Source organism: Ruditapes philippinarum, unplaced genomic scaffold, assembly GCF_026571515.1.
Source record: "Ruditapes philippinarum isolate M1 unplaced genomic scaffold, ASM2657151v2 ctg753_1_1_1_1, whole genome shotgun sequence".
Taxonomy (NCBI): Eukaryota; Metazoa; Mollusca; class Bivalvia; order Venerida; family Veneridae; genus Ruditapes; species Ruditapes philippinarum.
The window spans coordinates 145,780-173,325 of record NW_026854157.1 but is presented as its reverse complement, the minus strand read 5'-3'; the positions used below and the strand labels follow the sequence as shown (position 1 = coordinate 173,325).

The 27,546-nt window shown below is 32.8% G+C and overlaps 1 protein-coding gene across 7 annotated transcripts; it reads left to right on the top strand.

The window, feature by feature from the left end:
• The first annotated feature begins 1,299 nt into the window (after nt 1-1,299).
• LOC132739182 (prestin-like) lies at nt 1,300-27,119 on the top strand. Of its 7 annotated transcripts, none has more exons than XM_060726843.1 (19): nt 1,300-1,518; nt 4,008-4,120; nt 5,767-6,072; nt 6,459-6,569; nt 6,927-7,144; nt 7,578-7,742; nt 8,391-8,546; nt 10,582-10,664; nt 11,827-11,974; nt 14,662-14,775; nt 14,985-15,062; nt 15,401-15,496; nt 16,964-17,070; nt 17,711-17,780; nt 18,864-19,079; nt 19,851-20,018; nt 20,547-20,601; nt 24,963-25,103; nt 26,937-27,118. In XM_060726843.1, exons 3-19 carry the CDS (start codon nt 5,856-5,858, stop codon nt 26,960-26,962), a joined length of 2,169 nt encoding a protein of 722 aa, XP_060582826.1. In that variant the 5' UTR covers nt 1,300-1,518; nt 4,008-4,120; nt 5,767-5,855; the 3' UTR covers nt 26,963-27,118. The 7 variants fall into 7 exon arrangements, with proteins under 7 accessions (XP_060582826.1, XP_060582823.1, XP_060582827.1 ...); XM_060726840.1 differs by having other exon boundaries at nt 3,998-4,120; XM_060726839.1 differs by lacking the exon at nt 1,300-1,518 and adding an exon at nt 3,557-3,672 and having other exon boundaries at nt 3,998-4,120.
• The last annotated feature ends 427 nt before the right edge of the window (nt 27,120-27,546 follow it).

The window sequence follows — 27,546 nt, the reverse complement described above, 5'->3', positions numbered from 1 at the left end:
GAATAGATTAGGGAATGGATGCAAACAAGAGAGTGTCGATCTAATTTATTTTTAAACAAAGTAAAATTTTGGCAAAATTATCATAGTTTTATTTACAATTATACAACAGTTTTCAAATGAAAAATAATGTTTTATATTTTATAATCATTTATATTCTTTTTATATCAAAAAAAAAATTGCGCACACTGTTTTTATGTTATGGCAAATAAACAAAGGGATTGAGTGAAACGTCATCAAAATATCATCCTTCAGGACAGAGACTAAAATAATAACATACCAAAGTATACTCAGACAAAAATGAAATTAATTACAGCTTATTAAGTCATCACATTTTTCATTTATTTTCATTACATAAGATAACGTTTGTATTGTACACTGTATGTTCAGGTGACACTGTGACAAGTTATGTACACAGGTCACATATGAGAAAGTTGTATTTGATAGAGGTATCAAAGTCGTCTGAAAGTTTATGTTAATCATATTGGGTTTAAACTAGTCTGAATGTCGCGGTTTCTGTGACAATTTGAAACAAAAAACATTAACGTGTTAAGCCTAACTTAAGATATTACAATATTGACTTAGGTGTCTTGTGACATTTGGTTGCATAAACAACAGATTTCATTATCTTTTTAATTAATGGTATTGTTTTCGTGGTGAGTTGCCTTGCGTGCAGATATGTTTTGTATTTTGTTAACTATATTTGACATGAATTGTTTCGTTACTTTCGTTCGTTTGCTCCTTGTTAATTTGTTCTTTCGCTGCTTTAATCTGCGCATGACAAAACCTTTTATGTCACAAACATAGAAAAACCACAGACAGGAACTTGAAATTCTATTAATAATAACTAAAATCAATGATAATATCCAAAATATACCCTCGATATAGTGTTTTTTATACTTTATAGGGGGTAAATTTTGGATATAAAAAAATAAGAGAAGGGAAATAACTCCTACGAATCCAACAGGAGTTTTCTTACCTACAACATATATTATGCCAATTGCAAGACGTCGTGATTAATCGAGATAAAGGCATTGTTTGGTTGTAAAATATAATATTTCAATCACTGCTGGTAATATGAGGATCTTCCTGCTGCATGTCATGGGGAGAAGGCAACAACCGAGGCCTATGGCATCCATCCAATAAAGCCGAGCGTTATTTAGAGCTGATTTTAATCAGATTGTTCTCTTAATATACTTATAAGTAGTGTAGCTGTTCAAGGTACATCTTAACAACTTAGATATTATATTTACAATATAAAAGTAATATGTGAGACACGGATCTTCGGTTTACTATTATAGGGTACATTTACCGTTTTGTTATTCAGCAGCAAATGTAATATAAAGCAATGTGTATATAGAAAATGCAATTTTAGTATCTGAAAAGTATTGTAGGCATGATATACCGTGTTATATTGCAGTTGATCATGGATAAAGAAATCGGATGCGAAAGGATTCTGACAACAATTAATTATTTGCATGATGCGCTACCAAAGCCGAGGAATGTTCTGAGTACCTACAAGTAATTTTATCAAAATTTTTTGGTGAAGATATTTTCTTTTATTTTAGTTTTATAGTTTCTACCGAACACATGTATCAACAATTACTGAACTGTGACTTACGTTTTCTTTTTAACAGTATTTACATACAACATATACAGTCCTATGCATAAAACCAAAGATTTCCAATTTTCCCTAAAAATGTCTTATCTCTGGCCATTGGTGAACATTTAATTATAATAACATGGCTTGTCACAGTATCACTGCTTGAATGTTTAATGATCCTATCATGTTTCAAGACTGTATAATAGCTGGAGGATATAGAAAACATTTTAAATATAACGAAATTTAAGATTTTCATTTTAGTTTAAAGAGATACATACACTTATTAATAAAAAGAGTTAAAGACAAAAAACGATTGGATTACATTAAAAAGGGTTTTTAATCTGTGACCTACAACTGACAATGCAAATACTTGTGTTAATTACTTTCATATTCAAGGCATATCATGCCTCAGTGATTAAAATTATTTTTCTTTTTGAGAAGGGACAAAATAATGTTAAGTAATAATAATAATGGATTCAAAGCATTATTGATGCATATCATTCACTTTGATAGACAAAAAACAACTGAATGTGGAAAAAAATCTTAAAAGGTAGTCAAATTGAAACAAAGTAGTACTTTGACTTAAAAACCATACAAAATACCAAATCACTTTAACTATACCAATTGCCAAAGAACAGAAATAAGTTAAATTTGATGACCTTTAAGTTTGTTTTTTTTGTTTTTGTTTTTTTTGGAAACCATAGCTGGACACCAAAAGTAATAAGAGCTAGCACGCTGGACTAAAACAGTATCAAACTGTGACAAAATAATCAATTATGATAAGATATAGATTTATTTCCGTATTAGTATCAAGAAATTACTCAAATGTTGAATATTTTTGTACCTCATAATGTAAATGTGATTATGTCATTAAAAGTAAACAGCTAGAGTTAAAAACATTGTCACATATGATGTAGTTGATGATAAGAACATAGATTTGAAGTTTAAAGCCAATATCCCTTTATATGAAATAAAGACGTTAAGAGTAAAAAATAACAATATTTCAAGGACAATTAAAAGTATAAGGGGATATAATTCTGGAAATCAACTTTAAGAGATTTGCACCTTATCAAATGATGTGGACGATGATAAGAAATATATTTTTTGAAATTGATGCCTTAAGAAATAAAAAAGTTACAGATTAAATATCTAATGCACATAAACATTAATCTAAAGTATAGACGCTGACTAAAAAGTGAGATGAGTATGACAGCTCTCCATATACTTAATATAGTCGAGCTAATAATAAAAATATCACTTACTTGGTAATTTAGGTAAGAGTCTTGCACTTTGCAGTGAAAACAATCATCTGTAAATAGTGCTTTCTGGAGGTTGTGGGTCACTCAGTTACATGAGTAACAGTAACATTTTTCTATAGAACTTTATTCATTTAGAAGATGAGTTTCACTTATAAAGGTAATACATATAATTAATTTAGTAGCTAAAATTTATTTTCTGATATGAAGTAAATTTTCAAATAATTGCTAAGTTTCAAAATTCAATTGGGCTCCAGACCCATTCACAAAAGATTAGACAGAGAGAAAAACATTGATAAAAGTGAGTGTATCATGAAACCCTACATCCACAGAATTTGATCCTTCAACGTTAGGGCCGTTCGATTAGAATACAGAGGACTAATTAATGACGACAAGACCCTAAGCTCAGTGGACATGTTAATGGGAGATATACAGTTAATAGTGAATTACCAGCTGATAAACGCTTACTGAGATATCAGCAGGCTGGAAGGGTTAATGGGTAGGACTGAACCCAAACTTTCCATTTTTTCCCAAAAACTTCCTATCTCTGGTCAGTGATTAACATTTAATTATAGTAACATGGCTTGTCACAGTATCCCTGATAGCTGCACCCGTGAATGTTTTATGATCATATCATGTTTCAAGAATGTATAGTTTTAGCTGGAGGATACCAGTATATACCAGTTTAAACTATATACTATACAAGTATGATGTAACAAAAACTAAAATTTTCATTTTAAGTTTAACTTTTGCGAGATACATACAATTTTTGATAAGAGGTAACGACGAGAAAAGATTGGATTACAATAAAAAGAGGTTTTTAATCACTTACAACTCACAATGAAAAATTTTGTGTAAATTTCTTTCATATTAAAAGCATATCGTGCCTCAGTGATTTATATTATTTTTCTTTTTGATAAGGGGTAAACTAATGTTTATAACAATACATGTAATGGATTCAAAGCATTATTGATGCTGATCATTCAATTTGGTAAAAATTAGAGCTGAATGTTAAAAAAAATGTTACAAGGTAGCAAAATGAAAACAAAGTAGTATTTTGAATTCCATACACAATACTAAATCAACTTAACAATACTAATTGCCAAAGAACAGATAATAATTAAATTTGATGAATTTCAAGTTATTTTCAGGAAACCATAACTGGACACTAAAAGTAACAAGAGCTGCCAGAAGAGACAGCACACTGGACTAATTAAATACTGGACACAATAACGGAAGAACAAACCAAAAATAATCATTTATGGTAGATATATACTGAGACAAAAAAGAAACTTTCTCCAAGTTTGAATGTAGATGTTAGTACAGTTTTTCAATCCCTTTGAAACTCGATTTTTACGTTGAATAAACATATCGGGCTTTTATACGGGAATTAGCTGACCGATTTTGTAAACAAAACGAGTTTTACAAGCTACTACATGTATATATGTGTGTACATCTAAGTGGTTCCCTTGAACAACTGGCACATACTTTGCGAAAGTTTCTGTTTTGGTTCAGTATAGATAATTATATTTTCTGTATCAGTTACAGTATAAAGACTAGAAAGGTGTTGTCACGCAACGGATGCCCCGCATGCAGCCAAAATCTTAGTGAGCGTAACTCTGTCAAAAATCATCGAGCCATGTCAAAATTGGAACGTGACCAGCGCATTCCTTTGTCGTTGAGTTGAATAATTATGTACTTCTGTTGGAGAGATAATGAACGGAAACTGAAAATTTCTTATTTTTGCCAAAAATCACCGAACCGTATCCAAATTCGAACTTGACCTGCACATTCTTTTACGTATCCATATGTCAAATTTAAGTTTAATGTGTACTACCGTTGAGGAGATAATTAACGGAAACTGAAAATGTCATCAACGGGCATAACTCTGCAAACAATCATCGGACCATAACCAAATTTGAACTTGACCTTCATTTGACCTGGGATATTATATAATTATTACCCCTCACTTTTTTCGTAACGTAAGTTTCCTATAGACCTCTGGGATTTATTTTTACTGTTACTACAAATGTACCACGTGACTAAAAATTTTGTACTGTTACATAGGTTACAGTATTTTTAACAATATAAAATTTAGTCACGTGGTCTATTTTCTAAATTAAATGAAATAAAATGGCCGCCATTTTTCTCTCAATTTATTCTTATTTTCAACAATAGGGTCTAGGGCATCACCAAAGTACCTATGACTCTCATAAAATTTAGTTCTTTGTACCCTAGAGTTCTTTTGGGGTATAAAATAACTTTTTGTTGAATAGTCAAAAAGTAAACATCCGTTTTCAACGGAAGTAATTGTAATGTGAATAATTTTGTGTCAAACTGGAAAATGCAGACTATTAAAGCATGCAACAAAGGATTATTTAAATTTTTAACCAGTGAAACGTTACAGATAGAGTTGGTGGACAAACATCTGTAGGATATCATCGTTATTCATATTCATATTTATAATTGTAATGGATTGTTGTTTTTTAATGAAAAGAACAAATTGAAGAAATTATTTAAATTTGTATGATCAAATATCTTTTTTCGCATCAAATAAAGAAATTAAAATATTTAGTAGGATATGATACTAGATGAATTAGAGTTATGATGAATTTTTAACGACTGAATAATAAAATCCGTATTTCATTATTAATTTCGTCACGTATGATTATTTCACGTTTTATATATGACAATACACCATTAATATTTTGTCATAAAAGCAGAAAAAATAAAAAATAAATAATTGTTCATAAGGTCTCTAGCTCAAAGTTTTCGAGGTTTTCAAGGTCATCTGCATCTTTTGATTTAACCTTTAACCTTCTAGAACCGATTTTTGATTGGACTGTGTTACCATTTAAAAGAGCTTAGCCAGTCTGCACATCCGTGTACATTTTTATTGTCTATTTTCAGCCAATACACACTCGCCAAGATAGAAGATCTCGCCGAACATCATTCGCGCATTGTCGTGAATCTTCCTTGAGAATGACGACGAACTGTGAATGCCGAAAGCTGTCGGATTTCCGCGAACAGTTCCGAAAATTACAAAAGGACGAAACTGCAAAGAAACCATGCTGCATCTGCGACAAAAAAGTGCCAAAGCGAGGTTAAAACGCCTTGTTCCTATGATCAGGATAATGAAAAAATACAATTGGAACACGGATTTTATTGCCGACATGATATGCGGTCTGACCGTCGGAATCATGCAGCTACCTCAAGGTATGGTATATCTTAAAAGAGAATTATTCAAACAGGAATGCGTTACTTTTTATTAAGATTCATGGACATTTGGTTTTCCTCTATTATGAAATTATTTCTTCAGTGTATTTCAAATAATACCAGTATACTGATCACGTTTCTGAGTCTGATTCCTGCTTTTGATCATTTTGATGACTATGACAAAATGAAAAAAAAACATTGGTAGTAACTCGAACTTGGTAAGTTGAGAAAAAAAGATAACTATCAAGCCATCTTGAATAGTTTAATGCATTTTTTGTCGGATTATTTTCGAATAGATAAGCCAATTTGAACAACAACTACTATCAATCTTACAAATCGCAAGTATGTACCGGTACAGTTGTCTCCCTTGTCTTTTTATATTCCAGGAATGGCGTACGCTATGTTGGCTGAAATGCCGCCGGTTGTCGGCCTTTACATTTCTTTCTTCCCTGTTCTAATATACTTCATATTTGGTTCGTCTAGACACATCTCAATGGGTTAGTATACGACAATTTAACAATTTCCCTAACTTTATTAAGAACTTAGGTTAGAGATCATTTTTTGTATAAACAATATTCAAAAAAAGTTTAATAATCATGTGTAGAAGGGAGCTTTCACATACTGAGGAACTCAGTTATTATGAAATGTTATTTCTTTAGACATGAATCAAATAAGATATTTTTAGCCAACCATATAAAACGGAATTACACAATAGGAACGTTCTTGTCATAATAACTTTGAACATAATTGCTTACGAAGACTGACGGAAAGGGCCGAAGAGTTGCGATTTGGCATTGCATTCTTGATTCAAATAATAACATTGTCGAATAAATGATATCTATATACTATTACAGGAACTGTTGCGGTGGTCAGTCTACTGACCGGTTCTGTAGTGGCAAAGTTTTATGTGGATGACAACGGAGGTAACAGGGACACGTTGATTGGCAACTCGAGTCTCATCGGTAACGGCACATTAGATCCGTTTGAAGACTCAAACTCTGAACCTTTTCTGTCGGACTCGAAAAAACTAGGGATAGCGATGACGATCTCGCTGCTTGTTGGATTCACACAGGTCTGCAAATGAATTAGTCAAATTTCTAGTTTTCAATGTGAATTCTTACCATTGAATTCCAGATAAATTCGATTGCATGCAATTATTTTCTCTACATTTTATAGTGAATAAAATATGATTTCTTACAACCTAAGCATTGTCTTTATCTAGTCATGCAATTGTTATATAAGTTGTATATAGGTATGATAACTCTCATAGGAGTTATTGAGTTATTTCTCTTTTCTTATTTATGGTTTGGTTTTAAATAATAATGCGGTAAACTGGATATTTGCCAGAGAGAAAATAAATGGGAAAATACATTATTTTAAGATTGAAAGAGTGGTTTACTATTCTTATTTAAAAAATAATAATAAAGTGTTACACTGGATGCCCGAAAGAAAATAAAATGAACAAAAGACATAATTTTAAGATTAAAGGTTGTGTTGTATTTCAGATAATCATGGGTGTATTGAGGCTCGGATTTGTCACAACATACATGTCTGATCCTCTAATTGCCGGGTTCACAACTGGAACAGCTGTTCACGTGGGTACTAGTCAAGTAAAGTATATTCTCGGTCTGAACATCCCTCGTACAGACGGCCTCTTTCAAGTTGTCAAGGTATGTAGCAATTGAGAACGAAGAAATAATATAAAACAAGGCAAAAAATAAAATAAAATAGAAGCATCGATTTGAAGATTCGCGCCTTTAGCATTTCATGGAAGTTGCATAATTTCCAGTGCCTTAAAGTAGATTTATATACAGAGAGTTATATCATTAAATCATAAATACATTAACATAAATTTTACAAGTGCGCGCCTTCAAGTATGATATCTATCCTAATCTTTTTATTTGTATTTTAGAATCTACGACACTATTGTAATAGTAATATAATACGTATAAATAAATTTTGGTGAAATCTTAACGCTTTTTACTACCTATACATACCTGGAGTGCAGGTTTTTGTTAAACACACTACAGTTACCGCACTGTACCGCACATTTTTTTTCGGACAGGGGACATGTTTTTATTTTTGGCTTTGATACAAAAAAGAATTAACGTCAAAACACTCGGCAATCGCCCGCTCGTACAAATCAGATAATCTATTCATTTTATGCTCTTTCTATTACTTATTATATTAATTTAAAAACTGATTAATATAACGTTTATTATAAATATCTCATATTGTTTTCCTACTGAAATTATACATCAAATGCAAATAACGTTTCGATTAAACTAACTGAAAAGTATTATGTTTTTTTTTACAAGACATACAAGTTTATCTTTGAGAGGATCACACACACTAATGTGGCGACCCTGATAGTCTCGTTGATCTGTATTGTCATCCTGTACCTGGTGAAGGTCCAGATAAACCAGAGGTTCAAGGCCAAGCTGAAGATACCTGTACCCATTGAACTATTTGTGGTGAGTTACTTTTATATATTGTTATTCATAATTTAAACAACGTTAAGCTATAGACATCCCCTTACGTCTGTTAACTGATCGTAGTTTACACCTTAGATTTCACAATTCAAAGGACTGCTAACACACGGGGGAGGAAATGGAGTTCTAATGATAACTTGTCAAGAAGTTCTTGCGAAAACTATTGTATATACTGCAAAAACACTCGTTTAAAATGGTATTTGTCGTCTTTAAAAAGTGAGTTTTAGGTCCTAAATTAATCGTTAAAGATTAAGCTTGCCTGACATATTGTATTATGTGTCAAAAAGTAATTCATAGTCCATTTTTCATCGCCTCTTGCTTAAAATCTGGTAGTTCTGAGTAAGTAAAAATTCCAAATTATTTGCCAATTTGCAAATATTGACCTGTTTATTTCGAGTTTCATCCTTGCCATACATAATTCCCTTATAATAATGAAAAATGTCCTGGAGTTCTTATGCTAACTTTTGTTACTGCCAATGTGTTTCTTGTGCTTATTTACGGCACGCTTTAGCGTTTTTTATTATTCAATTAGGTTGTTAATCATTATGAAATGTAGTACGCTCATTATTTTGCACAATAATGAGGATAAATAATGTTGGTTTTAAGTATATTTTAGTTAAAGAGATTTTACTGAGATATCTTATCCCCGGTTCTATTTTTGGTATTTTTGCTGACGCAGATTTCGTACACTGGAGCATTTACTTTCATGATAAAATGCGCTTAAGTATGGTGTCTTTATGTAAATTTTTTGCCGATGTTTGATGGATATTTCACCTATGTAATCTTATTGGAGGAAATTTTGTTAATTTTGATGTGATTGATAACAAAAATATATTTTAGTGAAACTTATTTCGCTCGAACCCAGAGGGACCGAGAGATCGGTAGTTATAGAACCAACTGCAGTTGATGAGTTTTTATCATATTGTCGTACTTTTTGGAAACCTAGCTTTGAAGAAATAATCCTGGTTTTATATATATATTTGTTTATTATGGTATAGAATATGATACAAATAACTTAGCCCTTAGATAAGCGATGCACAACTAAAGGACATGTTTTGAGTTATCACAAGAACTCCGGGACATTTGAAAAATCGGGTATAAATTTGTAAGCCGGGCTTTAATGATTGCAATTTTGCATTATAATTAGGTAATTATGAAAACTCGAAATAAACAGGTCAATATTTGCGAAGTGGCATATAATTTGGAAATTTTACTCAAAACTACCAGATTTTAAGCAAGAGGCGATGAAAATGGACTATGAATTAGATTTTCACACATAATACATGATGTAAGACAAGCTTAATCATTAAAGTTTAATTTAACCCCTAAAACTTACTTTTTAAAGATGAAAATTACGATTTTTGACGAGTGTTTTTGCAGTATATACATTATACTTTTCCGACGAACTCAGTGACAGTTATCACAAGAACTCCTTGACATGTTATCATAGGAACTCCATCCCTCGTGTAACACTTCCTCCCCCGTGTAACATACTGAACCGTTTTTGTTGAGCCAATTTTTTAAACTTTACTATGGGCGGTTTATATGGTTAGTACCAGCTCTATTTTTATACAAATATTGGTTTCTTTGGTCAATAAAAATTGTTATATTACCTCGGTAGACTGGACGCTATTCGTTGCGTCAGTCTTGTGATCAGGTGAGCGGCCTGTTTACTGGCTGTTTTGTCGTGATCAACGACATTCTCCAAAGTTACGTTGACAAAGATAATCAGTCTGTGCCAAGGTGTGTTTGAGCTGCCTATAGATGATCTCATTTCTCTAAAAATCATATTAAACTTGCATCTGCTCTCTTCAAAATGTGTGACTTAATTTCAACGTCATAATCAACGTCATTGTTCATACAATCGTATATCATATTCATTCTTTATCCTTGCGATAAACATATACAAGGAAATCTTGCTTCTTCACCAGCCTCACATTGAAAATGAATTTTATACGATAATATTTATTAAGAATGAAGTCTTTTTATGTACATGTACATTAAATTTGTGTTCCAGGTAATAGTCGGAACGGTAACATCATACTTTGCCCATTTCAACGAAAACTACTATATCAAGGTCGTTGGCATTGTGCCAGCAGGGTAAGTCACCGCTAAATTTAGTTACATGAGATGTGCGAGATTATGTAATTATTGATCGATTCTTAGTACATCATGCTTTTACGCCTAATTACCGCTTTCACTTCTTAAAGACAGGAGACAGGATGAAAATACCTGTGTAAGTTTTTTTTTCCACAGGAACTTAAATTGTATCAAAAAATCAACATTAATGATGACATCCAAAATACACACACTATATAGTATAAGTAAAAAATTGGATATTACCATTGGTATTGGTTATTTGATAGAATTTCAAGTTCTTTTTTTTCTATGTTTTGTGACATAATAGGTTTTGCTATGCGCAGATTTGCTATGCGCAGATAAAAGCGGCGAGGAAAGACCTTACAAAACCCCAATCAAATAAATGAAGACAAACGCAAACAAACAAACAAGGTGCGAAAGAAAGAAAGTAACAAATAAATTCATGTCAATTATAATAAACACTAATACAAAAAAATACCTGCACGCAGGGCAACTCGTAACAGTTATCACCAAGAAAACAATACTAGGTCACAAGACACCTAGGTCAATATAGTAATACCGTAACACGTTAATGTTTTTGTTTCAAATTTGTCACAGAAACCGCGACATTAAGACATTGATTAACATAAAGTTTCAGACGACTTTGATACCTCTATCAAATACAACTTTCTAATGGTGTGTCATATGTGACCTGTGTAGATAACTTGTTACAATGTCATCTGAACAATGTGTAAACACAGTGTACAATTCAAAGGTTATCTTATGTAATGAAAATAAATGAAAAATGTGATGACTTAAAGAGTTGTAATTAATTTCATTTTTGTCTGAGTATACTTTGGTATGTTATTAGTTTTGCCTCTGCCCTGAATGATGATATTTTGATAGCGTATCACTTTTTCTTTTTTGCACAGACATAAAACAGAGTGGGCAAAACAAATATTATTGACATAAAAGAATATAAATGAATATAAAATATAAAATATTACTTTTCATTTGAAAACTGTTGTATAATTGTAAAAAAATAACTCTGATAGTTTTCCCAAAATTGTTAAGAAATAAATTTGATTGACACTCACTTGTTTGCATTCATGCCTTCACCTATTTTACATCTGCCCGTATAGTTTGATCACTTGTCCCAAAAATGCTCATGATTCACTTTCAGACTTCCGGAACCGGCGCTGCCATCATTTGAAGGTGTGGATAAATATATTGCCGATATTCCAATCATCGCTATCATCTCCTTTGCTCAATCTGTGTCGCTGGCTGCGATGATGGCGAAGAAAAATAAATATGCCATCGATGCAAACCAGGTGAGGGTCTCTCGCAACAATTATTTGAAGTGACATTTTGCTCATTATTTCACTCTCAAGTTGACTAAAATTAGTAACATATTTTTAAAATGATTGGCTTTTATAATGATGACTGATCAATAATTGGTAATAAAAAATGCATATGATACACTATAAAACTTCCTAAATTTAAAAAGACTGCCCAACTCTGTTTAGGAATTGAGCGTTATTGATACGTTCTGAACAATATTAATAGAAATTTCTTTTGGTAACACGGATTCATGATTAATTGTTCATTCATTGTAAAATATGAAACTGAACACGATATTGGCAAAATGTCAAACTATTTTTATGTTATTTTGTTCACTGTCCATTTACACTTGCATGGGCATAATGTCACTTTGAATTACAAGTATTCTTAAGTGTATAGATATATTGTAACGTTGCGGCATTTTTTATAATAAGCTAGTTTTGAATAACGATTATCGTTTACTGAATGATGTTAGGGTTACTTAACTATTATGTTATTCGTTTATATTGCGACAATGTATTTTAAGTTACGGTACTTTACAATATACGTTTGGTATACGTATTTTCAATGAACGTTTGAAATCATATAATGTAATAAACGTCTCATAGATAGTGATCATTCTAATCAGCCACTGAAAATAAAGTCATGCTTGAGCGCTCATCTCAGCAGGTATAAATACGGCGATTAGAGCAAAATTACTAAGGGGCCTCCGTGGCCGAGTGGTTAAGGTCGTTGACTTGAGATCACAGGTCCCTCACCGCTGTAGGTTCGATCCTCACTCGGGTCGAAATCTTTCATGTGAGGAAGCCATCCAGCTGGCTTACGGAAGGTCGGTGGTTCTACCCAGGTGCTCGCTCGTGCCTGAAATAAAGCCCGAAGGCAACTTGGGGTCTTCCTCCACCAATAAAGCTGGAAAAAATCGTCGAAAAAATCTCGGCGGGACGCTCTAGGATGGCCCGACTTGAGTGTACGGTCGACCATATGGGCTTTCCGGCGGCGACCTTAAATAAACGCATTTAAAAAAAAAAAATACTCGGTCTTCTCACTTCCCCTCGGAGCGTGCACGTCGCTGAGAAGGCACAGGGCATCGGCAGATGATTGAAGAATTGTGTATCGTTTAAGCCGGCAAATTCGCATGTTATCTTCTACTCGGGGTAACGTTTAAGCCAGCACGAATTAGACAGACTACGTGAAGTTAGCTGCCGGTGTCCTGACGAATGCCGAGGGGAGTGGCCCTACAAAGTAGGCGCGCTTGGGTCGACGAGGATGGTGTGCTAGAGTGCGTGAGCCCCTAGCACGGTTAGACGGCTTGAAAGACAGGCCTATAGCTGGCACAAACAACCCTTTTCAGGGCTAAACACCTTTCCTATTGTCACAGGTTACTGTACATTTAGGTTCTCATTGACCGCCGTACAGTGACCTACTTTTAGCTCAAAATTCATATCTTTGGCTAATAATCCATTGAAATTGCATGCAGGTAAGTTATCGCCACTTTGTGCTTCAAAATTAACTCTTAAAGGACATGACTGGTGACATGCCTGGGGTCCATACTCGACAGCGCAAGCTGCATTTTGTGCCCTTACGGGCGGATGGACCCTCATTAAGCATAAACAACTGACTGACTGAAATTACTCGGTCTGCAGAGGAATTCATCGGGACCAGGTTATTCTATGTAACAGACATAGAGGTATATCTAATTGAAGCCTATATAAAATAATAATTGGCCAAAGTAAATATTTCCATCTGAAGCCTCGCTCCATGGATATAGTGTCGTTATATTAAAATTTGTGAAATTGCATTTGACTCTGGGTACTTATAGACCTCTACATTTTCTGAAAGCCTCGCTATCAGGGAATTCGTTACATATAAGTATTAAAAATCCAGACATATGTAAAATAATATAAATATTCTATATATTCTAGCTGGAACTTTGTAGTAAATCCCTACCAGCAACTTATCTTTCTATCTAAATAGAAGCCTCGCTTCATAGATAGATAGGTAATTGCTTGACTATAGGAAACTATCGGGTTGCGGCTTGATATCGATATTGAATTGGTTAAATTAGTGTTTTATTAGGCTGTGAAATTGTTGTATACTTGCTCACTTAAGTTAGTATTTTAGAGTTTATTTGAGAAAACCCTTATTAATAATTTAACTTGATTGTTTTTGATATTTGATCATTTAACAATCATTTGTATTTTGTAATCAAACGGCAGATGGCCCAAAGAAAAATTTATTATATATTTGTTGTACATTCGCTCGGTACACGTTACAATATATGCTAAAAATGTTATTTTGTCGTTTAGAAATGTAAGCCATTGACATGAATCAAGATAACATCAAATTTGTTTCCATTTAAGGCTAATGTTATATACATGTAACCGTTAATCAAATAAAATTTAATTAATGAAACCTTTTTTTTTTTCATAAAAAATGTCAAACTTATAGCAAGTTTATCTTTGATTGAACCTTATTCAGAAACTTGATCTCCAATTCATCTTTATAATCAGGCTTGCGAGCTTGAGTAGAACATACTAAAAGCAGGAATATATATTGTATAGCTTACGTAAAATGCATATATTTTGAAATTTATATCTGCTATAAAAACATAATTGTGAAAGATACGAAATTATGATAAAATATAAATAACACTTGTTTTATCATTTACTATTTTCAGGAGTTGATAGCGTACGGAGCTGGAAATGTATTCGGATCATTTTTCTCGTGCTACCCTTACGCTGCCTCCGTGTCGAGAAGTTCCGTACAGGATTCTGCCGGGGGTAAATCTCAGGTTCGTTCTATTCCATTATAACAATGTTTGAACCCCATTTTCCACAGTAAAAGTGTAAGATCTTAACTTTGATGTTCATATGTGATAGCAGAAAATGAGTGAGTTTTATTTAAAATATTGTCTTTAACCGTACCGTGCTTGATGTCGCCATAATCAACGATATCTTTTCATACGGATGTATATAGTAATTAAATATTTTTTGTTTCTAGATTGCAAGTTTATTTTCCGCCAGTATGGTACTGATCGTGATACTCTGGCTCGGACCTTTGTTTGAATCTCTACCGAATGTAAGTATGAATGAGAGGAAGTAAATTATATACCCGCATAGTCATACATATGTTCTTTTCTTTACAAAGAACAATATTGACCACATCGACTTCAGAAAACTTGATGTCAGATTCTTGTAACAAATATAATAATGTCATCTTTGCAATGGGACTAACGTGGATCAATTTATAATTTAAATTCATATGATTAATGCATTGGCTATGAAATGTCTGACTAAAGTTCACATCTTCTTATTTCTTTTAATGTATTGCCTTCTTAAGGAGCTTGTTTTAATCAGTTTGCGGCTATGAAATCAATGTTATCGTCATAGTTACATTTTATGACGTATTTATTCCAGTGCGTTTTATCAGCGATTATTGTGGTTGCATTACGTAGCCTTATTCTGCAAGTGCTGGAATTACCCAAAATATGGAAAACTTCAAAATATGACTTTGTGAGTATTATTCGAATACATTTCTATAATATATGTTAATAAATAAGTGATTTGATATTGGCCCTGTTATTTGTCCGAGGGCAGTCGTATTGGCCCATGGCCGAAGGCCAAGGGCCAATACGACTGACCAGAGGACAAATAACAGGGCCAATATCATTTCATTTATTTATTGACAATTTTATTAAATAACTACGTGTACTTATAATATTTCACATTTAATCCTCGGATATTTCTTCTAATTTTAATTGTAACATATTTTAATTATAACAAAGAACAACTGTAAAAATATCTACATTTTATCAGTTTGTACGGAAAACCTACATTTTGTAACTTATATTGTACATGTACATCAAAATGAGAATATTTTGTTTCACTTATGCAACCTGTCGGCGTCTAAACATAGACCAGGTTAAAACAAAATGGCTGCCATTTCCCAGTTTCTTGAAAAAATCTATATCATTTTTTGGCCCTGCTTTATTAGCCAATCAAATTACGGGGCCGAAAAAGTGATATAGATATTGGCTCTGTTTTAAGGCAGGCCATCGTGTTTTTGAACGTGGCAGGTGCTTTTTTACAGGACTTATAACGTATAGTTATTTAATAAAACCACGTTAATATACTTACGTTCGACTAGAAGTTGTCCAAGCAAGACGTTTTGCATTTAAAAGAAACAAGAATGCGTATTTCGTTTTGTCATAACTGTTAAATTACAGCACCTTTTTAAAGATAAAAAGTAAGAAATAGTAGATTAAAAAGCATAAGTGTTTGATACTGTCCCGTGGAACCATTGTGTACAAGTATATATTGCCATAAAACCGCATCTTTCTATTGGAACATGTATTAAAATATGTACAATGTATCGACTGTCGATGGTTGGCCTTATAAACAATATTTTTATTCATTACAACTGCTAGTACTTTTTCAAAACTAGTGTAATATTTTAAAACTTTTGACTTAATCGTGTCACTGATAATAGAATAATAATAATAATAATAATAATAAAAATAATGATAATAATAATAATAATAATAATAATTATAAAAATAATAATAATAATTATTATAATAATGATAATATTTATAATTATAATAATAATAATAATAAAAGTAGTATTAATTATCGTAGTAAGAGTAAGAGTAGTAGTAGTAGCAGTAATGATAATAATAATGATGATAATAATAATAATAATAATAATAATAATAATAATAATGTTAATAATAATAATTATAATAATAATAATAATAATAGTAGTAGTAGTAGTAGTAGTAGTAGTAGTAGAAGTAGTAGTAGTAGTTATAATAATAGTAGTAGTAGTAGTAGTAGTAGTAGTAGTAGTAGTAGTAGTAGTAGTAGTAGTAGTAATAGTAGTAGTAGCAGTAGCAGTAACAGTAGCAGCAGCAGCAGTATAATAAAAATTAATAATAATAATAATAATAATTTCTTTGGCACGTTCTCTATCTCTGTCAGTACATTTGGGTGGTCACGTGTCTAAGTGCTACGCTATTACACGTGGATTACGGGCTTATGATTGGACTCGTGTTTTCTTTCTTCACAGTGGTGCTACGGACACAAATGTAAGCTCACAATAAATGCTAGTATTTTTCATATGAACAAAAGCAAAGTATATTTCCTACATTGCAACTCTTAAAATGATATTTTTATTCCTCTGTTATTCTGCCTATTTGAAAGAATATATTTATATATTTTGATACTCTTTGATGTTGCCAAATTTAAAGATTCACTATGCTCTTCTTCTGGTAAAGTACTTTAATTGCAGAAATTTATTTATTTCAAGGAAATTCTTACTGAATAAGTATAATTTAAATATAAAAAAAATCCACTTTTTTGGAAATTGCATTTAATGTTATTTGTGAAGATAATTTGGTCTTAAAAAATAATAACAACAATAATAATGATAAAAATAAATAAAATAAAAACAATAATAATAATAAACACTTAAAAACTGCTAGATTTTTTAATGACACTATGTTCTAATACTGTTATGCTATTACTATTACCTATAATATGTAGAGTTTAAACTTTGTGTTAACTTTAAAGTAATGTTTTTAAAAAAAAGACTTTATCACAATAATCAACATTTACAAATATCAAATTTGACCACATTATTCTTTTATGCATAAAGAGTATTTTGATCCATTTTTATCATACGAAGAACATCTGTTCTTATAATTACTACTTTTATACTATTTTTAGGGCAAGACCAACCAGACTGGGTAAGATTACCGATCAGAACGTGTACAAAGACCCAAAGAAGTACTTACAGGTAATATACTTAAAGATTGGTATATATTTTGAATACATGCTTAAAGTAAATCAAGTTTATTTACTTTCTATGAAGAGAATAGTTCAGTTTAAGGTTTTATTTCTTGAGAAGGACTTTCATTTACGTTTATTAATTCAGCTATTATTTTAAATAACTTATTATTTTGAACTTGTTTTGTTAAGCGGTGTCAAACAAAGTTGGAACACAGTTACGTGGTCGCCGAAATATAATTCCGCTGTTTGAATACAAACACGTGGTTAGAATACAACAATAATTTACTTATAAATTTTCGGCGTTCAATTGTATGTGTATGAATTTGGTTGATTTAATGAAAAAAATAAATAATTCTACAAAACAGCAATTTTTCTTCAAACTTATATGTAAGGCCATGTTTAAACATGGAAAAACACGATTTTGGGTAATTTCAGGTATTTTCGTCATTTTTTTGTTATCCCATTACACGATATACACACCTTTTAACGCCTTTTTCAACCCCCATCCCCCTCCGTCCCTTTTTGTTGTCACAAATGGTGAAAAAATGCCGTTTTTTAGGCCCCAACACTTGTTTTTGTTTGAGAAATGTAGTTGCAAAAAGTGTCCACTTTTTCGGCGCGGGCCCCCAACCAAAAGATACATCAAGGGGTTGCCAGAAGGGGGATTTGCCCCCTTCTGTTTGGGGGGTTGAAGGGGGCGGCAGTCGCCAAAACACATCGCCAAGAAAATTTTGGACTTGTGAGAGGCTATAAATGACCCAAGATCGATCATAGGGTAACGTGTAACCAACGCTGAAAAGCATTTGACTCTATCTCAATCCATTGAGATGTTGCAGCACTTTGAAATTTAAGCCTGGGCATGTTGTTACAAAGGCAATGTTCCAGTTAACATTTGTGCCAAGTTTGATAAGTATTGAGGCAGTTTTTTTTTATAGTTTTATAGCAATTTGAACTGGTACCGGAAGACTTTCCAATGAAAACAGACATTGTTTACAACATGCTCATGAAGTAATGGGTTTAATAACATGTGAAAGTTAATTCTCTTTATCTTGTACGATCCATCCATGAAATAATTCTTAAACAATTCCAGACCTCTCAGTTAAGCAACGAAGTCAAGTTGATTGGTTACAACTTCCCAATCTACTTTGCCAACGGAGACCTCTTTGTCCGAGAAGTGTATCGCCTATCAACCATCAAACCAGAAGTGCTCAGGAAACAAGTTCTTAGAGCGTCTCTAAAGCGTGAGAGTTTAGGACGTAGTACGACGTCAATAAGCAACATGGGAACTAACATAGGGAGTAATAATGTACGTATTAGTTGTATTGATCAATGTGAAGTTCATTTGTATTATGCATGCTACAAAGAACAAGGCATTATATTTTTTATATTGGCAACAATGTTGGTAATATACTGTTAAGCTTTCCTTACAGAGATGTACTTAATGATCTGTGTTAGATAGTCAAGCGTAATTGGATAGAACGAATGGATTCTAAAATATCAATAATGTTAAGATTAACAATAGCAAACATGTGCTGTTACACCTTGTTGATTTAAGTTTGTATCACAATGCCCAAGTTGGGGCGTCCGTGGCCGAGTGGTTAAGGTTGTTGACTTCAAACCGCATGCCCCTCACCGCTGTGGGTTCGAATGCCGACAGGGACTTTGGATCATTTCATGTGAGGAAGCTATCCAGTTAGCTTATCGAACGTCGGTGGTTCTACTCAGGTGCCCGTTCGTGCCTGAAATAATGCACGGAAGGGCACCTGAGGTCTTCCTCCATCAGTAAAGCTGGAATGTCGCGATATGACCTATACTGTGTCGATGTGACGTTTAACTCAAAACAAACAAAAAAACAATGCCCAAGACTTTGCTCTTTAAGGAACTTATTTAGTACAATGCTTATTTCAAGGTTGTTATATTATGATTCAGAAATTAAAATGCGCCTTACAAGACATGTGTTGCTAATTGATTATGTACCAGGATACTGCTTGCTAATTATCACATGTGATCCTTATGATATCTTATTTTAATTATATTCCTGTAAACGCCTTTTGAAACAAAATATTTGTACACACAGGCGATTGTTGAGATTCAAAGGCATGACAGTATAGCGTCGACAAATGGTCAATTACCCGAGATATATGACATCAACCCGTTCGAATTTGAGATACCTCTCACCCATATCATTATTGATCTCTTGGCGGTGTCTTTTGTTGATAGTGTAGGCTGCAAAGTGATCAAAACTGTAAGTTCAAATGAATTTAATACTAGTGTCGCGAAAATTGATATCAAATAATACAAAAAAATAATTATATATTGATCGCCGTGGACGAATTGAATAAATTAAACTAAACTGGAGTAAGGTTTGATGTGCCTATAGTTGACTTCATATCGAGAAGCTAAGAGTTCAATCTATAGCTACGTTAACGAGAAAAAGAGAAAAGAACCTTACTTAAGGATGAGACTTTTAACCGACTCATCTGAAATAAAACGCCCATATGAGTATACTATGGAACTTATGAATTAGAGTATACCTCAAAAATGTAATCGTGTTTCAATGTTTGCTTCATTTTTAATGCCAAAATATCACTTTGTTTGATGATTTAAATATAAACAGCACCATATATAATTCTTATGACTAATATCATTAATTTTTAGCATATTGGCATATTATTTTTAAACGATCGTTTTAGCCATTTTTTGTAGTATACATATACTATAACACATGCAAGTCCGGTTAATATATTGAAATGTTTTTTTTAATAATTTTCAGCTGATTGAAGATTACGAGAATGTACACGTGAGGGTATACCTAACTAACATTTCGGGTATGTGAACCTTACATAGAGGATATTGAATGAGTGTAGGTTTAATACTAAATTTATTGAACGAGTTGAATAAAATCGTATTATGCGAGCCTCTGGCGAGCATAATATTGTTTTATTCAACGAGTTCAATAAATTTAGTATTGAATCTACACGAATATAATATTCTATTTATCACATATATAAAATAAGAACGGTAAACTGTTAACAAGAGTCATTTTTCTTTGACGCGCCTATAGTGTAACGCTAACATTAGCGCGCTTTAACGCTATGTTTATAGTGCAAATGACGTGACGTCAAAGTGTTATTACACTAGTGTAATATCGTCTAGTGTAATATCGTTTTTATTAAATGGCTTTATTACACTCCTGCGCCGCGGTTTATGTGATAAACACTGATATTGCACAAACCATCAAAACATGAACGAATACAAATATTAAAGCAAACCATTGTAATGATTTTTAAAGTCAGAAAAAAAGTTCATAAAGCAAAAAAAAATACTTATAACTTTCTAAAAAATGGAAATATAATATATATACATAACCTAAAAGCTAATAGCATTCTAATATGTTTGACCCCTATTGATACCATAAAAATTGGAAGAAAAACAACGTTACGTAATGATGATCTTTTAGATATTAAGACGAGTTACTTCCCTTTATTACCAATTATCCCGAAATCATATTCAAAACATTAATGTATATTACAGTTGTATCTAGATTTTGACCTAAACCAATTGTTTAACATGAAAATGCATGAAGCTAAAATTCAAAGTTCCCTAAGCATTTAAATTCGGCATTTATTTCGAATATTATGCAGCAAAACACATTAAGGAAACTCTTGTCCATAAAAGGAAGAAAAACTGTTTGCATCTTTGTTTCTACTTTCTGTGCGGTTTCTTTTACTTGTGGTTAAAATAGAGGTGGGCAATATGGGATCAGACGAGCCTGGGGTACTAACAATGGTGTGAATGTTGACAATTTACAGTTACTTCCCCAAGAAATAACAAAAGTTAATCAGCGAAGACGTATAGAAAAATCACTCAGCATGTGCAATGTGAAAAACTTAATCCGGGTAAATCTTGAACACAATACAACAGTAAAAGGCCAAACAAATATAAAAATATGTTTAATGAACACACGCTCAGTGAAAAACAAAACCCTATCCATATGTGACTTTATTCTCTCCAATGAGTTTGATATATGCGCCATAACTGAAAATGTATGGCTGGTAGTTCGTTGATAAGGTGTGTATCAGTGAACTTGTACCTCCTGGCTACAAAATGAAACATGTCCCGCGTGTTGGTAGGCGAGGTGGTGGTGTAGCTATCATACATAAAGCTTCTATACAAGTCACCACTGAGTCGTCAAGTCAAAGCAAGGAATTCCACAATTTGAGTTCATGGACTGTAAATGTAGTTATTGGGCGGTACTCTATGAGGCTAGCGTAATATACAGACCACCTCCTTCTAAACAGAACGGCTTGAATACAAACACTTTCCTTGATCATGAGTGGCCCGTTTTCTTAACTAAGTACGCTACAGTTGACAAATCTGCAATCATAGTAGGCGATCTGAACCTTCATCTAGATATACCAGACAACAACGATACGAGAAAATTTACAAGTAACATTGATGCATGTGGTATGCATCAGCATGTACAAGAACCAACCCATGTTGCAGGTCATACATTGGACGTAGTGATATCAAGGGAAACAGACAACATTGTATCAAACATAGAGGTCGTAGATCCTGGACTCTCTGATTCTAGTGGAAATATCTTACGTGACCATTTTGCTGTTACATTTTGATGTCAAAGCCTCAAAACCTGCACCGGTACGGAAAATTGGTTTCTTACAGAAAACTTCGCGCAATTGACATTTGATTTTCTTTTCGAGATGACATACGAAAATGGATTCTTCAACAAAGAGTGTATCCCTTCTAACATAGATGGTTTTATGATGGAGTATTCAAGACAGTCTAACCTCTATTTGGATAAACATGCTCCGATCATTAACAAGACATTACATTGAGGACCTGCTTGTCCGTGGTATACAGAGCAACTCCACGAAGCCAACATGAAAAACGTAAACTGGAACGGAAATGGCGTGAAACTAAACTTACAATAGACCAATCAGATCTACAGAACACACTGTTCTAGTGTGAACAAGATGTTAAAACAAGCTCGTGCAGACATACTATACAAGTAAAATAGAGTCTTGTGGCAATGATCATAAAAGTCTATCTAAGATTACCAAAGGTCTACTTGAGATACAAATGAAGTGATTCTACCATTTGATTCATCTTCAGAGCGCCTTGCCCAGAAATTCAGTGACTTCTTTATCGGAAAGATTTGAAACAATAAGGAATAACATACGTTCTCAAACACAATCGGTACCGGATAATGTAGATATGGAATCTGAATATACGGGTGTCAAATATACTGTGTTTGCTCCAAACCACAGAGCAAGAAGTGAAAGCATTTGATTAAAAAATCAGCCACCAAATCCTGTGAGTTAGATCCCATTCCAACATGGCTGTTAAAAGAATGCCTAGATGAACTAACACCAGTGATAACCAGTTTTATAAACGTGTCCTTGGATGCTGCTTATGTACCAAAAATGTTCAAACACTCACGAATAAGACCACTTCTAAAGAAACCAAATTTAGATCCTAACGAACTGAAAAACTATAGGCCTGTGTCTAACTTACCATTCCTGTCTAAAATCTTGGAAAAGGTCGTTGACGTACGACTTGAGAGCCATCTGAAGACAAATGATCTACACGAGGTCAACCAATCTGCTTATCGCAAGTTCCATTCGCCCGAGACTGCATTGTTAAAAGTTCAAAATGACATTCTACGGTCTTTGGATAATAACAATGCGACTATTCTCGTGATGCTTGATTTGTCTGCTGCTTTTGATACAATTGATCACGGAACGCTCCTTCGCCGCCTTGAACGAACACTTTGGAATTACAGGCAAGCCACTCGCATGGATGACGTCATACCTGACCGACCGATACCAGACTGTATGCATAAACAACAAACTATCACAGCCGGTCCACATGGAGTACAGTGTACCTCAAGGGTATGTCCTGGGACCCAAGAGCTATGTGAAATCTGCCGTAAACATGATCTAAACAACCATTTCTTCGCAGATGACTCACAACTCTATCTATCCTTCAAACCAGTGACTAATATTTCAATTCAAGAGAATATAAACCGTTTGAAAGATGTTTTGAAGATATTGTAAGTTGGATGAATGCCAACATGCTGAAGCTAAACGGCGATAAAACAGAGTTGATCATCTTCTCATCTGAAACATAACGCACAACCTGTTTTCAGATGTTACAGTAACAGTAGACGGTTCGAAAATAAGCCAATCATCTAGTGTGCGCAATCTTGGTGCATTTCTTGACTCGAACATGAGGATGGAACAACATGTAAATAATGTCTGTAGGAACTGTTATGCACAATTAAGACAAATCGGTCACATCAGACCCTATCTTTACTGTTAAAGCAACCAAATCTCAAGTAAATTCACTTGTTACTTCTAGGTTAGACTACTGTAATGCACTCTGTTATATGGAGTCTCTAAGCAGTCAATGACCAAGTTACAACATGTTCAAAAATACAGCAGCTAGAAATTGTGACCAAAACACTCAATATATGACCACATAACACCTATCTTACGTGAACTTCACTGGCTTCCGGTAAGAGTATCGGGTCGAATATAAAATTTTGACTCCATACATATAAATCCCTCATCGATTCAATCACCAGCCTATATAAAAGACATGATAGACGTGTACATCCCAGTCAGAAATCTGAGGTCCTTCAGAATAACTCAATGACATTAGTTGTGCCTAAATTCTCGGACAGTAACGATATGGTGACAGGTGCTTCCAGACAGCCGCAGCGAAATTATGGAACGCGGTTACCACCTGACATTAGAGACTGTAATACCTTGCCATTTTTAAGAGAGCTCTCAAAAACACATTATTTCATAAAGTTCTATGGACGTTATTCCTAAATCAAGTTAGACTACTTCTGCTATTTATTATCAGTGTTAATTTTAATTTTGCCTTGATTTTAAACTAAATGTGTCTGTTATTTCTTACCATTCTTTACTTGGTTTTAGATTATCATTATTGTTTAATAGGTTTACTCAGTTTATGTTGTAATCATTATGTCTTATATATATATGATTATGTTTTATCGGATTTATGTAAAGCACTCTTGAACATTTATTATTTATGAAAAGAGTGCTATATAAATGTGGTATATAATAATAATAATAAATTGTTAAAAACAATAGTATACGGCTTATAACAGTTTAATGCGGACCGGTATTTCTTCTTTCAGATGAAATCTGGAATGTATTTGAAGCAACAGAAATTATTCCGGCGCGGAAGGATATCATGTTTGTATCCCTGGATGACGCTATAGAAGCTGCAAGAACCGACAGTAAACCGGATATAAGAGAAAACGGATTAAGTAAAGTAGGTAAATGAGTTGACTTTAGAAAAAAATTGTAAGACACTGCTAAATGACAGCAACAACATCATTATCATCATTATCATCTAACAACAATAATAATAATAATAACAAACACAACAACAAAATCATCATCATCTGTTCTACTTGCATTGTGCATGGATGATCTAAAATATGTAAATAAGAATCATATATTATGTTTTGTTAATATTTATATATTTCAATATCCGGTAATAGGCTATTGCAACAAATAAAATACTTTTATCAAATCTTTTAATTTTAACGATAAATAATTAAAAAAAATAAAATAAAAAAATAACGCCGCTTCATAAGAAGCTCACATGTGAAAACGTAGAATATTTTAGATCCGAAATATTCAAAACATTTTAAAAATAACAGCATATAAAAAAAGACAATGCTTTTTTGTAACACATACATGCATTTTTTGAAACCATAAACAGGAGAAGACCACGTTTTTGGTGCATTTTTTGGCTATATTAAAATTTCTATTTATAAGTTTATTTTTTTGTATTTTCTTAAATTTCATTGTTTTTGTATTTTGTTTTTTTGGGTTTACGTACATCGACACAGTTTAGGTCATATCGCGACTTTTTCCAATTTTTACTGATGGGGGAAAGCCTCAGGTCCCCCTTCCGTGCATTTTTTTGGGCACGAACGGGCACCTAGTATAACCACCACTTCCGTAAGCTAGCTGGATACTTCCTCACATGAAAAAAATCAACCCCTGGGGATTTGAACCCAGCGGTGGGGGGACGGGGTTTGAAGTAAAACGACCCTTAAACCACTCGGCCACGGACGCCCCTTTTATTGTATCGTAAGTCCAGAGATGTAGCAGTAGGATGTTATATTAGACTTCAGTGTTCAATTTGCAAATGCTTCTTATTTGCGAACCTGTAACTAGGCGTGATTTATAGTTACAATTTAACTTTAAAGATCCTGTTATGTTGTAATTAAGAGAAATTTTATATATGCAATAATTATGCTTCAAAAAACAAGTTTCAAACATCGAAGAATATTCGTATTTCAAATATGTACTGAAAATATTTGCTCCACATTATATATGTTTTCATTAAGATATATTTGCATTTATTTTTTATTGAAAATTTGACATAGACTTTATAGAAAATAAATCTGATTACTTCCTTTTATTGACAAGAAAATGTAGATTTGGTAATATCTTTACAAATGATGCTTTTTGGAACTTACAATATTGATAATTCTTCATTTGAGCATTATATTTTTTGATATTATACCGTTAAAATTGAGTTACAAGATCTGTTAAGTTACCGCGGAAAGGGCAAGCTATGAAAAGTATGAAAAGAAAAAATATACTTTATAAACAACATTGACTTTAATTTAAATCCATGTCAACCAAATATAACATGAAAATGATTGTTAAACCTTGTGTATTTAAATGAAAATTTGCTCATTAAATGGGGCTACTGATTCATGTGAAAAATATGGACTAATAATATATAAACTTAAAATTTTATTAGGGTTACAAGGTATATGTACAGGGTCATCTCAGTGAATGAAACACGCTTTTATTGCATTATGTAGAATTTAGAATACTAGGAGCCATATTCAAGAACATATTTGAATCTGAAATTTTAGCTTTGACTACTTAAACACATTTCATTATCTTTTATTTGAGAACAGTATCTATAAAATTTATTATTCTTTGCTGAACATATCCGTGTTCTTTACTTACTGTGAGAAGTTGACATAAACTGAAGATAACATTAAACATAATCACAGTTTTTTGTATTTTGTTTGAATTTATGATCAATGTCAATAAAAACAATATTTTTTCCTTTTCAGATCTCGTTCATGTAAAGCCGAAGTAATAATAACATGACTGTAATCATTACGTAGATGATTCACATGCAATTCAACCTGTGACTGTGCGACCAGACCTTACAGAACATTTTTTTACGATACATTTTTTTCCCGTCGGGAATTCTATTTTAGATTTTATTCTCCAAAACTATAAAATATGTGAACTTCATTTGTAAAACAATACTTTTTTTTAACAATTTACGCTGTATTCCTTTGAAACAGAAAGTTTATTCGAACTTCATTACCAAACGTAGGTAATGTAACCTCTCTATCTGAAATACCTCGGGATTTTAAGCATGTTTACGTGGTTCATAATAAATAACAGTTATTCCTAATTTCATTCAATACAAACTAGTTATAAATTCTTCTAACTAAATCTAAAATAACGTGTTCAGCTGCCTTGAACATAATTTATAACATGTATTATATCAATTGGCATTAACTAGATGAGTTGCGACCTTTATAATATTTTGCATGTTACTTTCGAATCGATGGACTGACATTAGGTTTTCGCTAAAAAATTTTTTTTTTTTTTAGAGAATCGAATAACGAATTGATGCTATAGATTCTCATTTAAGAAAGAATATCGGTC

Excerpts from the sequence above, each read along its gene's own strand:
- LOC132739182 (XM_060726844.1), top strand. The coding sequence starts at position 5,856 with ATGCCGAAAGCTGTCGGATTTCCGCGAACAGTTCCGAAAATTACAAAA. Across the intron at positions 6,570-6,926 it reads GTCTAGACACATCTCAATGG|GAACTGTTGCGGTGGTCAGT; the intron begins GTTAGTATACGA and ends ATACTATTACAG. Across the intron at positions 15,497-16,963 it reads AAACTTCAAAATATGACTTT|TACATTTGGGTGGTCACGTG; the intron begins GTGAGTATTATT and ends TATCTCTGTCAG.